Source organism: Canis aureus, chromosome X (assembly GCF_053574225.1).
Source record: "Canis aureus isolate CA01 chromosome X, VMU_Caureus_v.1.0, whole genome shotgun sequence".
NCBI classification, from domain to species: domain Eukaryota; kingdom Metazoa; phylum Chordata; class Mammalia; order Carnivora; family Canidae; genus Canis; species Canis aureus.
In genome coordinates, this window is record NC_135649.1 from 28,041,045 (window position 1) to 28,057,997 (window position 16,953).

Below are 16,953 nucleotides of genomic sequence, written 5' to 3' on the forward strand. Positions count from 1 at the left end.
AGGAATCTTTTTTTTTTTTTTTGAGGATGAATAATGTATTATAGTAAAGACACTGCTGAATGTTAAATGGTAAAATACGACTTTGCAGAAATACATGCAGTGATTTTGTTTAAGGTAATATTAAAATTGGTTTACAAATTCGGGGTGCATATCAACTGGTGATGCAGAGTTTTTTTTTTCTCAGAAGTCTACTAGATAGTGAAAAGAAGTCATCCATACGTTTAGCTAGAGGAAATTTATAAAACAGAAATACAAATGGATATAGTTGAGTCCCAGAGGAAGGAAAGTGTACAAAAATCACTGATTTTTTAACTTGCACATTATTTTGGTTGTTCATTTGGTGAAACTGTCTTATATTTTTCCTCCTCAGCTTTGACCTTGTAGCCATTGGTGGTATTTCTGTCATCTTGATCTTTGACCGATCACCTTTCCTGTCTGAGAAGAGAACACTCTGGTTGCCTTGGAATCAGTTCATTGTGGTAGAGAAAGTAACCATGCAAAGAGTGGTATCAGACCCACCATCCTGCGACATCTCCAACTTTATCAGCCCAAACCCTATTGTGCTTCCTTCACCACTCACATCATTTGGAGGGTCCTGTCCAGAGAGGGGAACTATTGTTCCTGAGCTGCAGGTGGGTACATTGGCCTTTGACTGTATAAAATCATAGTATGGCGGGGCTGGTCAACCATGTATAATGGCTGGATTCCCTTTCCTAGTACTTCTGCCAGCCCTATAATGGGCTGCCCTTCATTTATCAAGAGAAGCCTTCAAATGTAATCTCTCTGGCACACGTTTGCAAGGTGATTGGCCAAGGCTATAGGGTGCTATCTATAGCCATAGAACAAAGCAAGATGAACTAGCTGTCATGAGAATTAAACCCCAAACCTTGACCTAATGAACACTGTGCTCTAAAGAACAAAGCTTGCTAGCTAGCTCAATAGTGATAACAGTATAATCAATGAGGTGGGACCGTTTGTGGTTCTGAAATTAAAGCTCCTTAAGAAATCTAGTTTTCTTCCATTGTCTAGTTTGTATCCATTGTCGTTGTTCGTAGAAGTCATGACAACGCCTCTTGTTTAGCTGTGTTTGGTAAAGGCAATTTTCAAGCGTATGGGTTTTGTTTAAAGCTTTGCTTTTGAGTGTTCAAGCTTTATAGTCAGAGGAAGATGTATTTTTGAACCTTGGTATTTTATAGTCCCTAAAAAATTTTTTGAGACTTCAACATGTTCATTTCAGTACTAAGCCAATTCAAACATCTATAGTATAATTTTCCCATCACATTATACAAACATTTTAATGATAGGTAAGTGTAGAAGCCACCAAAATGGACCCCAGTCACACACATCCAGAATTCAAGAAGTATACTCAAGAGGAACTAAATGGACACTCCAAGACTGAATTGGTTTTTCTTCCACCACAACATTCCCAACAGCTGTTAGTAATAACCAGAGGATACCACTGGTGAAAGACTCACAAAAATAGTGCTCTACGGGAAAAGGAGTCCAATGAGTTGCCCCTCCTGTCTTTTCCATTGTTTTTCCTTAGAAATGAGCAAAAAACAAGACCATGCTTATTGAATGGGTACACCAGTCTCTGTATACTTGTCACTAGGAAGCGCAAGTCTTCTTCAGGGCAAAGGTTTTCAAACTGATCTAGGACTGCGTGTTTCCGTAGGGAAATGAAATATTAAGGTGGTAAGTGTCCCTCTGTCCTTCACTATTGTATTTCTACCACCATCTAAGGAGACAAAGCCATTGTACAGCTCTGGTATCAAACAGCTAATGTAGAGGAAGAAAAATCGGGCAGAGTAGACAAAAGCAATTTGTGTCCCCAGAAAAAGAATGACCAGAAATCTTGGACAATATGAGATACCATGTGGTTAACAACCAGTTCTACTACATGCACTCACTTGGGAAAGGGTGAAACGACATGGTTCTGAGATAAAAATGAGTGGGGGAACAAAAATATCCACACCATTCATGTCACCTTAAAAGTATTGACTAGGCTCTTTCTTCAGCTGGGTTTTGAAAGTTGAAAGTTATGGAACACAAAATTCAGTTTTAGTGACCACTTTTGGTTAACTCCATCTGTGCTAATAAACAAATAAGTGATAGCAGTTAAAGTAGCCAAGTGGTAGCTTCATTCTGGGATTCACATTTAGTATAAAATGTGCACAGGAGTTAATGGGAGTTATTTACTTCTCAGTCACAGGTGCCAACTTGGAAAAACCTGTTCCGAGCTATTGGTACATCAAAGCACAGAGAAATATGTAAGCAAAATTTGATTAAAAAAATTGACCCTCGAGGTCATTCCAAAGGTCCAAAGAAGACAAGTTTGATGGCATCAGTAAAGATTAATTCTAGGGAAACCATAATCTCTGTCATAAAACATCACCTCGCTGAGCCTGGAGTCCTTCCTCTTAGAGAGCCTGTCCTGAATAAGGATTACAGCAATGGTTTTATGATATATGACTTAACACACCAAACAAGATTTTGTGTATGTGTATTTAAGAAAAAGACCTCTCAATGGAGCCCATAGCACTGAAATGCTTGACATTCAGTAGTGTGATCTTTTCCAACTCCTACTAAGCAATTTTGGGAACACTGTTAAAAAACTAAAATTGTTCTTTTCGCTGCCTTTCCTGGCAGGGAAAAAATGAGCACAATCCTCAGGGTTGGTTGGATGTCTTGTCCTCATGCAGCTTCAGTGCAAAATTTGAGACCTATGGTCACACAGCCTCACAAAGATTCTTGCCTTGGCATCCACAGGATCCCTTTAACCTCTCTCTTTTGGTGTGTTTCTAAGACAAGAAAGTATGCAATAGCCTTATCTACCCGTGACCACTTATCGAGCCACTTGGGCTTTTTTGTCTTTCAGGTGGTACAAGAGGAGATCCCCATTCCTTCCAGCTTTGTGAGGCTGAGTTACCTGAGCAGCCGCACCCCTGGATATAAAACCTTGCTCCGGATCCTTCTGACACACTCAACCATTCCTATGGGAATGATAAAAGTACACCTCACGGTAGCTGTGGAAGGGCGACTCACACAGAAGTGGTTTCCTGCTGCAGTTAATCTCATCTACACGTTTGCTTGGAACAAGACCGACATCTATGGACAGAAGGTTTGGGGCCTGGCGGAGGCTTTGGGTATGTTGAACTAATTCTGTGCAAATAGCAGCATTATGTTCACAAAACAGAAAATACTGGTTGCATATTAATTTGTATGTGGAAACATTATGTATGGGAAAATAACGGTTTTCTTTTATTTAAGGGATCGAAAGCCTTTTTTCATTCAAACCACTATCCTTGGACCTACTTAGTGTTCCCTTTTGACACATTTTTGCTTCAAAGCTAGTTTAGTTCTCCTTTCAGGATGGCTGCGTACCAGTGGCATCACACACTCTGACTTGTAACTGTCTCCAGCGCTGAATATTGCCTTCTAACTGTGACCTTTGGTGTGGCGTTCTTTTGGTCATGTTTTTGGGTTTGACATTTAGACTGTCATTTCCACTTAGAAACTACAAAATTTTAACTTATAGGCATCTCCACTTATTATCTCTTCTGTCTAAGATAGTTAGACTCCATTAACTTGTTACTTCAGTAGGTTAAATGCAAAAAGAAATCATCTCACCTTCCTTGTCCTTTTAATTTTCTTTTATTTCAAGACTTTAAAACCTAGGATCTTCCAGATAGTAGGGACCTTTAGAAGTCCTCTGGGCCTACAGTTTTCAGATATTTAATTCTGTCAGACAAATGACATTTTAAAAAATTAGACTGAAACAGATTTGCCAACTTTTTATTTTGCCAAGTAAGAATATCTTAAAAAGAAAGAAGAAAAAACCTACTACAATCTACTACTCACTGCTACCATAATTTCATCAAGGAGGGGGTATCTTAACATCAAAAAAGAGAATATTCTGTCTTTTAAAAATGACAGTAAGCAATCTAATACTGATGCTTAGAGAGAGACAAACAGACAGACAGACAGCAAGGTCTTTTTTTCTCTCACCTTGTAGAAGACAGTGAAAACTTCCTAAGGGACCTGACACAGGTCGGTGGAGCCACAGCTGGGAGCCATTGATTCTTGTGCCTTCAGGCAATATCTCATGGAAACCACCCTTGGACAGATGAGAAGACTATTTTTAAACCTCTCCAGAGGAGATGTTTTCATATCCTCCCTTGGAAGTGTCTATCATGGAATAATTCCCATATAACTGACATTTATCTTTTAGACTGTGGTGTGTCAATTTCCTCCCTTTCTTTCCAGAGGAAAACTAATAGAGGTGGGAGAAAAAGACCAGTAACTCTTCTTTGCCCAAGAGATTCTCATATATTTAAATAATTAATTCATCTCTGTTGGACTTTATTAGAATGCAAAAAACATAGAATGGTTCAGATGTCCTCAATTAGTGAGGAGTTATTGTAAAGACATGGGGAAGTAAGAAAGATCAGGAAAAGGCATCAGCAAACTGCAGCCTTCCTGAAGATATCTTATGGTTCTAGAAAGCCCGAACCTGCTTTGTCAACTTAGCAACAGCCCTTGTTGTCCTCTCTGCAGCAAGAGGCCACTGCCTCCCTCCATGGTGACTTGGCTCTACTGATGCCAGAATTCCTCACGTCTCCTCTGACATTAACTACCCTCCCTTTCTCTTGGCTTTTCAAACCCCACGGTCTGGTGACTTGCTATGTATTTTGCATCCAGATTACTCTTAGAGAGAATATCAGATTGTGTCAGCTATAGAGTAAACACCCTAAACAGAGCTCTACCATTGAGCTGACTACCATCAAGGTTGTTGGCCAGCCTATGGACTCCTACTTGACCCGTTTCAGTGAGTATAGTGGTTAAGAGAACAACTCTGGAGCCAGACTCCCTTCCTGGATTCACATCATCACTCATCTACTTACTATGAAACATTGGGTCCATTAGTTAATCCCCAGCAGCCACAGTTTCTCCATCTATAAAATGGGTATCATAAAGAGAATGCTACTCATAGCATTCATAGGTTATTATAATATGAGGATTAAACAGGATGAGTAATGTAAAGTGCTTCCCACATGGTAAGCACTCAACAGACGTTCAGCGCTGGTATCATCTTGGCATTTCTGCTGGTGGCCCGTGTATTGGGATCACAAGGTATAAAGCATGGAGGCTGCCCAGGTATTTGTAGTCTCGGCTTCTTTTAGTAGGGAACTGGGTATAACAGGCAAGCACTCAGGGACTTCTGGGTGGCTCAGTGTTTGAGCATCTGCCTTCACCACAGGTCATGATTATGGGGTCCTGGGATCGAGTCCCACATCAGGCTCCCCACAGGGAGCCTGCTTCTCCCTCTGCCTGTGTCTCTGCCTCTCTCTGTGTGTCTCTCATGAATGAATAAATAAAATCTTTAAAAAAAAGACAGACAACCACTCAGTTATTCTCCATTTCCCTCCTTGCCCCCCCCCACACACACACACAATCTCTTCTCTGCCCTTCTCTGTGCTATGAGAGACTGGCTTCTAGGGACCTCATTGCCTGGACTCCTTTACTCTCTGGCTTCCTATTTGATGAGGTCAATGGATGGCACCATCTAGAGACTGCAGGGTGGAAGGAGAAGGAAGTCAGAGTATTTACCCCTCTCCCTGCCTCATTGCAGTTCTAGCAACAACTACATTAGAAGATGGTGGCTCCTATCCTGGAGATCCTCCTCTACGTCCCCAAGCTGTCTGGTCTTCTGTATCATCATTCCCTCCCTTTGCCCCTGCAAACCCAGGAGGCTGCTCACTGTTGCCAGTCCCTGAGTGGGTCACCATCCCTCATCGATTCCCTTAACTCTGCTCGTGCTATTGTAAATAGCCCCTTCATCTGACTTTATGCATGAACACTTGAGTGTGATGTGTGTTTCCTGCCATGACCTTGACTGGTGAATACTCAAACCTGTCTCCAGGATGTTTTCTCCAGAATATTAGCCTAACACCTTTGCTGCCCTGGGATAAACCAAAATCCTCTAACTTTTCTCCATAGGTCTTTGTTTTCCAATTCCCTATTACCCTTCCTAGAATCCCTGTGGGGTCATTGCCTTTTTTTGTTCGTTTGTTTTTACTTTTTTCTTAAGTTATGACACTTATCAGTTTACCCAGTACTCTCAGGAAGAGCTCACCGAGACAATGTCTAGCAGCCATTTCTTGCCAGGGTTCACATAAATGCAGTGCAACCTTACTTTTTTAAATAACGGCTTCATTGAGACATAATTCACATACCACAGAGTTCACCCATTTAAAGTGTACAATTGAGTGATTTTTTGTATTTTTACAGCATTGTACAACTATTACCAGTATCAGATTCTGGAACATTTTCATCATCACCCTACAAAGTAGCACCCCCGCACACACCAGCAGTCACTCACCACTCCTCCCTCCCTGATGACCACCAATCTACTTTCTGGTCTACCTCTTCTGAGTATTTCAAACAAATAGAATCATGCAATATGTAGTCTTTTATGTCTGGCTTCTTTCTCTTGGCATAATGTTTCCAGAGCTCATCCGTGCCATACATGTGTCAGTGCTTCATCCCTTTCTATGACTGGATAATATTCCGTTGCATAGACACCACATTTTGTTTATTTGTTCATCAACTGATGGACATTTGGGCTGTTTTACACCTTTTGGATATTATGAGTAGTGCTGCTATGAACATTCACATACAAGCATTTGTTTGAATATCTGTTTTCAGTTCTTGGGGAAATATACCTAGGAGTAGAACAGTTGGATCATATGGGAATTCTGTGTTTGACTTGTTGAGAAACCACCAAACTGTTTTCCACAGTGTCTGCACCATTTTATCAACCTTACTTTATGCGTAAAAGTGTTACTTCTCTTTCTTTTAAATAACTCCAGTGCTAAAGATTCTAAAATTTTCTTCCATATTGTAGTTAAGCACTCTAAATGACTTAGCTTCTAATATGCCCATTGATTATTGAATAAACAACTAAAACACAAAGAAAAGCAAAGATTTTCTAGTATATACACAAGTGATGAAGCCCCCATTCCTACTTTTGCCTATAGGTATTGGTTTGCATTCTATTTCTACGATCATATTCCTTATCAAAACATCCTGAAGCCTTCTGACTATAAAATGACCTTAATTAAAATGCTAAAATATATGCTGTTGGTTCATTTTTAAGGCTAATAAAGTAACAAAAGCAAACGAAAATTGATCTACTCAGATATATCCAAAGAGACAGGAAACAAAAGTATTATTCATGGTATTTTATGTGCACTTAAAGGACATATTTTTTTAGGGTAGAGAAAGAATGTGGCAAAGGTCTCAAGCAAAATAGTCAAAATAATTTCAAGCATGGTGCCTAAGATGGAATATGGATTATTTGCCTTGCAGGGAATGTCCTTGATCATCATGGTTAAAGAGATTTTATTTACTACCTTGTCTGCATTTCCATATGCATGGAGACTAAGAGAATTTCTTGCCAGTGGTAAAACATTAGAGCAGGTCGTAGAATGAAGTCAGAGATTCTAATTCTCTGCAGATGAACTGTGAGCATCTTAAAGAATACAAGAGACAATAAATAGTTCAAGTCATAAATGAGTGAAGACAAAGGGATCAAGTGTGTGACCACTGGTATGAGCTCATACCTTAATAGAGATGAGTGAATCTCACCAAAAATGAAGAAAATATTTAGATGTACTCCTGCCCATATTTTATAATCTCTTAACTAATGCAAGAAAAAACAGACTACATTTTACACCAGATAGTGACAATGGTGCTCTATATAACATTTCGCAGGTTTGCTTCAGATTTAGAGGTCCTAGGATGGCCCTCTGGTAGGAAGAATGATGACCACCAGCCGCCAAAGATGTTCATCCCCGGAATCTGTGAATATATTATGTTATGTGGCAAAAGAGAATTAAGGTTGCTGATCAGCTGACTTTGAGATGGGATGATTATCCTGGATTATCCAGGTGGGCCCCATGTCACCACAAGTGTCCTTGAAAGTGGAAGATGGACTCAGAAGGGGAGGCCAGAGTTAGAGGAAGGTATAACTATAGCAGAAAGGCACAGCAGGGTGAAATATTGCTGGCCTTGAAGATGAGGGAAGGGAACCAAGAAACAAGGTTGTTGGTGGCTGCTAGAAGCTGGAAAAGTCAAGAAGACAGAGTCTCCTTCGAGCCTCCAGGAGGAATGCAGCCTGCTAAGATGAGCTAAAACCTGATTTTAGCTCAGTGAGACCCATTTCAGACTTCTTAACCTCCGTAACAGTAAGATGACAATCTGGCTCATTTGAAGCCTTTGCTTGTGGTAATTTGTTGCAATAATAATAGGAAACAAACCTTGACCAATACTCATACTGTCCCAGTTATAGCAAGAATTTTGGTAAAAACTATGACTAGAAAGTTCTCCCACTCTTCTTACTTTTCATGCCAGGTAAATATGAACCCTTGTTACACCCATTTCTGGGTGATAGAGAAAGAGGAGATCAGCTATTAAGCTGAATTCGAAGTGATGGTGAATATCTAAATTGCAATGCCCACTTAGTTTGAAATGTGGACCTTGTTTCGCATGTAGCTCAGCTGTGGGGAATTGATGTCATCCCTAAGGGCTAGGGTGTCTCAAAAGAGGAATTGAGGGTTGAGGGGCAGCCACAGTGAGAAAGGAGTGCTTGAGATCCTAGAGTATCCCATCATTTTTTTTTTTTTTTTTTTTGGAACTGCAACAGATTTCACAAGTGGAAGGACAATACCAGAGTGAATAAATTACCAACAGAGATTGTGTGAACTACTTCTTTGGCGAAGTATCAATGGCAACTGATAAGATTGATTAATCCAAGTACAATATTGATCAAGTAGAAGAAGAGGAAAATCACCCCCAGGGTTGCAGTACAAAAACCAGAATCACTAGCTCATCCGGCTTAAAGATTTTGCTGTCTGATACACAGACAAGACTCCCCTGCTAAAAAAACTCCATCTGTGCATTTGAAATAATTTGGCCCTAGTACTTGATTCTCTAGCTCTAAATGAGGTATGATGTGTGGAAATCATTGTATATTACTTAGCTTCTTTCCCAACTCTGCTGCTTGCAAAACAATGTAAAAAAAAATCATTGTTAAGTTCAGAGTCCTGTTAAAATTCTAGAGATGGCTTATTTAATTGGACAAACTGGCTTGTTCGGGGGCTCTGATCTGCATCCATTATATGAATTTTGTCAAAATAATTCCCCATGTCCGCCTGGGCCTGCATACATTATCAATATGTAATAATGCATTCTACCCAGTCTTCGTTTTAATTAAATTAAATCACAGCGGTTCAGAGTCCTGGAAGTTCAGGAAATCAGCCATTGCCTGTAGTAGCACTGCTATAAACAATTTTATTTTTTTTCAAGGTTATTGGCAACAACAATTGCATAATTATTTAGTACAGTAGTTTGGCAAGAAAGAGTGGTGTTGCAGGGAGAACTAGACTTCCTAAAGGTTCGCAGTGCATAGGAGTCTGTCTAAATTGTGTTTGAGAGAAACAAGGGAACATTAATAGTAATAGGTGCTAAGCTACGATTGCTTTGTGCACACGAAACATTGCCGAGAATGATGCTTCAGTGTTCATAAATTTCCCTTCAGTAAAACCTACGCAGGCTGGGCAGCCACAAAACTCGCAGCCACGGAATATTTTAATAATAAATGGGTAGTGCTTTACAGTTTGCAAAGTACTCTCATGTACATTATCTCATTTTAATCCTTATAACATTCCTGCCTGGTAGGCATAGGGCGGTGAATATGATCTTCATTTTACAGAGGGGGAAACTGAGGTTCAGAAAGAGCAAGTGACTTGCCTAAAGTCCTCTACAGAGCAAGAATTCAAATTCAGATCTCCGGGTCCTGAGTTCTGCATGCCTTTCACTGCTGCCTCTCTTCACTAAATTGACCAACCCACCTTACCGAGCACCCAATTCAACGCCCCAGTGGCTTTCTGTCAAAGAAGCTAGCAGAGATAATAATCTTTCATCATTTCTCTCCACTCATGAATTCATAATCGTTAACTGAGAGCAGGGCTGTTTTATCCATTCAGCTTTATAGGCGTAGCACCAAGGATATGAGTTTTTCAAGGGCCTGAGAAAATGTTTGCAATCTGAAAAATAAGTATATTGGCACCGAAATATGAAAAGAAAACCAGAAAATCAACATTAATAAAAATTTAAATAAATGTCTACAAAATGAAGCATTATGTCAGCTCATCAACTACTTCTAGATTTTTACGCTTACATATGAACTATGTTTAATGCAGGGTATGGATTGTGGGTTATATCCATTTTAGTATGTTTGACAAGATGTGAGATAGGACCTCCAAAATGAGAGTGCCTAGAGCCTACCAGAGTTTTTAAATGACTCTGATATCCTGGTAAGCAAGTGGTCCATGCCCGTTTCAAACTACTGGTCACACCCATTAGTAGATTACAAAAATCCATTTGGGGAGTCAACCAGTATTTTTTTAATGGAGTAGAATGGAATAGAGTGGAGTAGAACAAAAGTGAATAGAATTGAAAATACCAGAATGTAAAGCTATTAAGAGAGTACTGTTTTGGAGAACTTGGTTTCAATTGTACGTGTGTGTACGTGTATGTGTGTCTCTCCCCGTGTGTGTGCTGCATCACAAATGGCTTTCAGGCATAACAATCTGAAAGCCATTGGTAAGATGACATAGTCAAGAGACAGACAATTTAAATGGTTTTCCAGACCATATGTCCTATTTTCCAAGTCCGTATTTATGATTGTTCTTGCCTCCTGGTCCCCTCTACCAACCCTTACCAGAGCTATATGGAGATATTTCTCGAAGACTGGGTGACCATATAATTTATCATTCAAACCAAGAGACTTTTGAGAGTAAAAGAGGATGTTGTTCATAATAACATCAAAACAACAGCATAACTGGGTGCTGTTTTTGGCCAACCAGAATACACGGTACTTCTTCAAGGCTAACCCTGGCCTCCTTCCAATCCTTAATCTCTTTAATCCAGAGCAAATGAAACGTTATTTATTTAGCGCTTCTGAATTGTGGGTCTTGCCCTTACTAGCTGTGATCTAGCATCGCAGGAGGAAGCCTTTGCTTATGAGTCACTGGATTTAGCTCTGGTTCTGCCATTTACTAGCCAGATGACCTTGAACTAGTCACTCTACCTCCCTGACTCTATCATCTCATCTATCAAATGGGAGTAAATATATCTTCCTAGTAGGTTTTTGTGAGTCTTCAAATTAGTTGAGACACAAAAATGTATTTAACTGTTGCGCATCAGACAAATGTAAGGTGATATTATTTTTGTGATAGTATTAAGGAGGCCATGGATGAAAGTTCCAAAAGGTAGGTAACCCTCCAGGGTCTGGCTTCTCTCACATGACAAATCATCCTGCTCTGTGTAATATCCCCCATATCTGCAGTGCTCAGCGGATCACCTGCATGGCACATAGAGCAGCTCAGTAAAGGTTTGCTGAGTCATTAAATAACAGTCCCCTTATTTCCATTATAACATTGTATCCCTTTAAATCAATCACGATGTTTTAAAAGATAAGCAGTCCATATTCAAGGTGAATCTATTTCCTAAAACCTCTCCTAAGAAAAAGGCGTCAGTACAGCTAGAGAATAGTAATCTTTTGTTTTACTTCATACTGGGAGGGGGGAAGGGGTTTTTCTTCATTTATTTTTGACACTCTAGAGAGAAATCAACCCTCTAGCCACTCTGACCTTTTTTAAATCTCCCAAAGATACCAAGCCTCAAGGCCTTGCACACATGCTGTCCTCTCTCTAGAATGCTCCTCCCTGTACTTCATAAGATAAATCCCCCTCTGCACAAAGAAGCTTTTCCTTATTTCTCCATTCCACCTTAAATTCTCTTGTTACACTCGCCACTAATACACTTCATTTTCCCATCATAACATTTATCACTTTGTATGTGTGTTGGTTTTGTTTTATGTTTTTTCCTCTCACTAGAATGCGAGCTGCATGGGTGGGGGGTAGGGGTGGCAGTGGTAGGGGGAAGTGCTGTCTTGTTCTGTCTTTATCCTCATATCTCCAGTTCCTGACAACAAGAGATACCCATTAAATATTGCATATTTGTTGAATGACTGAACAAATGAACAAGGGCAGAGGCTAGAGCGGACCTCTTAACCTTGCCTATATAATGGGATGACGTGCCTGCCAAGGGAGAGGAGAGCTGTGCCCAGGTACATGAAGGCACTCACAAATATGAGCCACATTGTCCAGCCTTCATGGCACCTAGATCATCCAGGTTCCAGGTCCACTTCTATGCAGCTGGGCTCGAACAAAGCAGCCAGGAAAAAAAATCTCATTATATTAGATTTCAGTGTACAGGACCTCTTGGCAAAAGTATTGTGTGGCTACCTCACTGCTGGACACTTTTTACTCTTCTTACTATACTTTTTCTTCATTTAACTACCTTACTTTTAGCGCTATCATGTCTGAACCTTATTTTTATAAACTGCTAGGGTGTAGATCCTAAGTATTACCAAATCAAATCCAGTGCTTCATTAAAAAATAATATATTATAACAAGTACTTTTTAAAGATTTATTTATTTGTTTATTTGACGGTGGGGGAGGAGCAAAGGGAGAGGGAGAAACTCCAGCAGACTCCCCCACTCCCACCTCCCGAGTGTGGAGCCTAGCATAGGGCTTGACTGCATGACCCTGAGATCACGACCTGAGCTGAAACCAAGGGTCAAAGACTTAGATGACTGAGCCACCCAAGTGCTCCAAATAGAGTTAAAATTATTTTAGGATCACAAAGATGGTTCAACCTTAGGAAGCCTATTGCCATAATTCACCACCTTAATAGATTAAAAAAGAAAACTATGTGAATATTTCCATAAGTGCTGAAAAAGCACTTGATAAAAATTCAGCAGCTGATTCTGACACTCCTAGTGAGCCAGGAATAATAGATAAATCAACAAAGCATTTCAGGCCACTAGGCAATGTGTCAAACTGAGGAGCCTCTGGAGTCATCCTATCCTATGATAAATCAGCAGAGAATAGGAAAAGGTAGAAGTTCTAAGAGCACATGCCCATTCTCAATAGATAGCATTGTATCTATAGTCTTGGTCTGCTGTGGCCATGGCCTTCACTTGGTTCCTTAGGTCTCTTGTCCTTTGTTGTTCTTGTTTGTTGTTGTTTTGCATTGATCTATGATTTTCAAAGAACGGGAAATGTTTATTGTTCTACTTAATGATTCCTTTTGGATAAAAAAGTTTTCATCTTGTTGTTTGTTACCTCCTAAATGTCATGAAATTATTTTTAGTTGTTCCTTGAGTTTGTGAGGTAACATGTCAGTTTCTCACACTATCAGACTACTTTTAATTATGTATTGCCTTCATAAATGCAACCATTATGATTTCTGAAGCCTTAGCCTGAAGCTGTTGAAAATCATCTGCTTGATCTTGTCATATTTTGCACATTAGCTTCCTTGCATAGCGTCTTTACCTTGGCTATTTAGTGTCAATCTATCCCAGCGCTTATAGATGATTCAACAGTCACTGAATTGGATGTAAGGGGCACGGTGGTCCTCCGCCTTCTTACATTATACAAATGATGCTGCCCAGAGAAGTAGAATGGTCATTCAGTTCTGTTTTCCAATGTCCAATGACTTTGGGGAAGCAAGCCGCAATCTTTATTCATAAACCAGTATAAGGAAGTCTTCTTCATAAGCCAGTGTATTTGCAAGATGACTGACAGTGAAGTCAAAGCTGCAATCCTGTGACCAGACCGAGGCCTCTGTAAATGTAACAGTCCTACCTTGACCATCAATGACTCTTGGTTAAGAAACGTCCCATTAATATCTCTGTGGAGGGGTGAGGGAAAAGCATAGGAAGACAGAAATCCAGGCAGAATGAAGGGTATCACAAGGGAGGCAGTCACATCATTCAGAGAACATATTCTGCTATACTAATGGCTCTTTTCTCACCTGCTTTCCCAAGATAATACATTCCAGCATGGGACCACACTATACCAGCTCCTGGGAAGGATAGTCAGGGACTCCCCTTCCTTACTTATCTCGGCCCACTGCCAGACCAGTGTGTCTTCTGCAGCTCCTCTATAATGTTGACGAATAATTATTTTTTCCTTCCTCTTACACTGTTCTTCCTAATCCCCACTCCAGAGCACCAGATGCTGAATCTGCAGCCTGAACCGTGCTATGTTGATGATCAGATGTGATAGGCAACAGGCTGCCCTGAGAGATGGTAGTGGTCTGTTCTGCTTATAGCTGAGACTCAGCTGTCACAGTACCAGAGTATAATGTGGGGGCTCAGCATTTTCATTGCCAGCCCCCGAATAGCCCCTTTCCCCCTATATTTAATTATAGGAAAAAGAGTAGGCATTTAGTGCATTACAGTCTGCTTCCATGAGAGAAGTCTAGGATTGGTTGCTTCTGTATTTGCCAGTTTCCTGTGCACTTGGAGAGTAGCTCAGCTCTGTGGGGTGAAAAGTCTGCCTTCTCATAAGCCAATTGCAAGTTCCAAGATTATGTTAAAGTGGGCTGCTGTCAGAAAGAAACCTTGCCTTGCTACTCCGAACAAGAAGCCACATGCAAAAATATCCCAACACACAGCCATTCTCATTAAAGTTAGTTGAAACTTTGGACAAGTCTTAAGTATAAATTATAACTTTATTAGCTCATAGAGCTTTCTCCCAAGAAAGTAAACCTAATAAAAATTAGAGGGAACTTATTAAGTGGCTGCCTTGTTGCTATTTGCTATGACTAGGGGAAAAAAATAATATCATTGTGGGGTTTGCAGCCAATGCACTTTTTTGTTGTGGACTAGAGAGCAATTCAGAGAGCAGATATGAGGTGAAAAGAGTATGTCTCATTACCATTGCATTGAGAACTCTTTAATTGATACTTTATAAAAGCATTTCCTGCCACAGAGTGAGGAGGATCTTTAACTGTTACTCAGAGGGAAAAAATCTGGCTCCAAACCACCATTGGAGGTCACCAGGGCACACTACTTATTTGCAAAACTGCATAATCACCTTCGGGAGAAGGGATTCTAGGGGAGCTCACAAGGCTTACAATGTACAAAAAGCAGACCCTGACAATGGTAGGGAAGGAGATGATGGCTTTCAGGGAACTTGTAATTGTCACTGTGATTATTTTAAACTTTTAAATGTTGGCAAGAGGAGCCGAAACTGTGTTATTCTACATACCAACATGGCCCTAAGTATGCGTTCTCACCACCTGATTTTGCCAACATGAGATACGGTGCTCTCCTTAGCTTTTGGGTTTAATCCCCAACTAGAATCGATCAGATACAATCTTGAAAAAATACACTTTGGAATCATAGAGTGTTAGTGTTCAAGGGGCACTATTAAAATTATCTAATGCAAAAGTCTTTGATCTGAGATCTCTATTTGGATTTCAGGAGGTCAGTGAACCTCCTAGAATTACATACAAAATTTTGTCTGCATCTGCATTTTTCTTTTTTTTTTTTAAAGATTTTATATCTCAATAGAGATAGAGAGAGAGCACGAGCAGGGGAGGGACAGAGGACTATGGAGCAGGAGAAGCAGACTCCCTGCTGAGCAGGGAAGCAAGATGCAGGGCTTAATCCCAGGACCCTGAGCTGAAAGCTGTGCTTAACTGACTGAGCCACCCAAGTGCCCCTCATCTGCATATTTCTAGGAAGAAATCTAGGAAGAAGACTCTTAACTTTTATCAAATTCATAAAAGTTTCCCTGACCCAAAAGGGTCTAAAAATCATTAATTCTAGTCCATCGTGCCCCACTCTGACTTTCATACCAGTGAAGAACATGATTCTCAGAGATGCAGAATAATTTGTCTGAGATGGAACAGCTAGTTGATGGCAGACCCAAAAGTTGAAGTCTTTTCTGACTCTAGCTCTAAAACCAACTCTTTCCACACTCCCAGAGTTGTTTAGCAAGCATTGGAGCCCATGATAAGATATCGAGGAGATTGTAGACAGCAATGATTTGTGCCATGACTGTAACCTAAACTAGAACACTTTTGAGATCCTTTTCATCACTGAAATTCTCTGTTTCCATCCAACATAATAGACAACAGCATTGACACGGGATGATCCCGAACTAATTTCTATTTAGAAATTATTTCCATTTTGCTATTAGTCTTTCCAGCTCCTCATTGATCTCCTTTGCTAATAATGCTTGGTTAGGGCCAGTAATAAAATGAGTTTGCATTCCATGAGTCTTCATGCTGATGGCATGGCAGCTGATGGCAGGGTGCAAGGGCATCCCCATAATTTGCAGGGCCCAGTGTTAAATGGAAATAACAGAGTCTCGTGTTAAAAATTAAGGATTTCAAGGCAGTGGCAGCAGAGCATTAAACAAAGCAGGGGACCCTTCCAAGCATGGGCCCCTGTGCAACTGCTCAGGTCACACACCCAGTGAAGGTGGCCCTATAAGATCTTAATTAAAGCTTTGATACAGCACAGGACAAAAAGAAGCCAACCTATTATTTAAAATTGGCCACAGATGATCCACAACGTTAGAGAGTTGTATATTCATGATCATAAGGACTTTTTGGCTTCTCTGTGCATATGCTCTCTCTTTCTCTCTCTCTCTCTCTCTCTCTCTCTCTCTCTCTCTCTCACACACACACACACACACACACACACGAACATATAAATCAGTTTGACTAAAATTACCATCTTTTCCCTTCACACACTGCCAAATACCAAAACCAGTTTGCTTTGATTTTTCATCTTAGGACCTATTGTTCCAGCATTGTTTAAACACACATTCTCATTACCAGTTTTCATAACCAAATGCCAAAAGAAGGAATGATTCCTCCAGGGTCATGTAAAGAGTCAGGTAGAGACAGATGCTGGAAAGCAATGGCCAACTCCTAGCTAGGGATATTGTAAGCTGCCAGAAAGGGGGGAAGCAGCTTCAGGGTGTGCAGCATCGTGAGCCAGAACTCTCAGGCTTAGATCA

General features: G+C 40.4%; 1 protein-coding gene across 3 annotated transcripts in view; it reads left to right on the top strand.

Moving 5' to 3' along the window:
* The window catches only part of TENM1 (teneurin transmembrane protein 1), a 794,498-nt gene that overhangs the window by 650,321 nt on the left and 127,224 nt on the right, over positions 1-16,953 (top strand). For all 3 annotated transcript variants that reach the window (XM_077888554.1, XM_077888556.1, XM_077888557.1), the window contains 2 exons: positions 371-632; positions 2,879-3,146. In XM_077888554.1, coding sequence (XP_077744680.1) covers positions 371-632; positions 2,879-3,146 — 530 coding nt within the window. The remainder of the gene's footprint in view (positions 1-370; positions 633-2,878; positions 3,147-16,953) is intronic.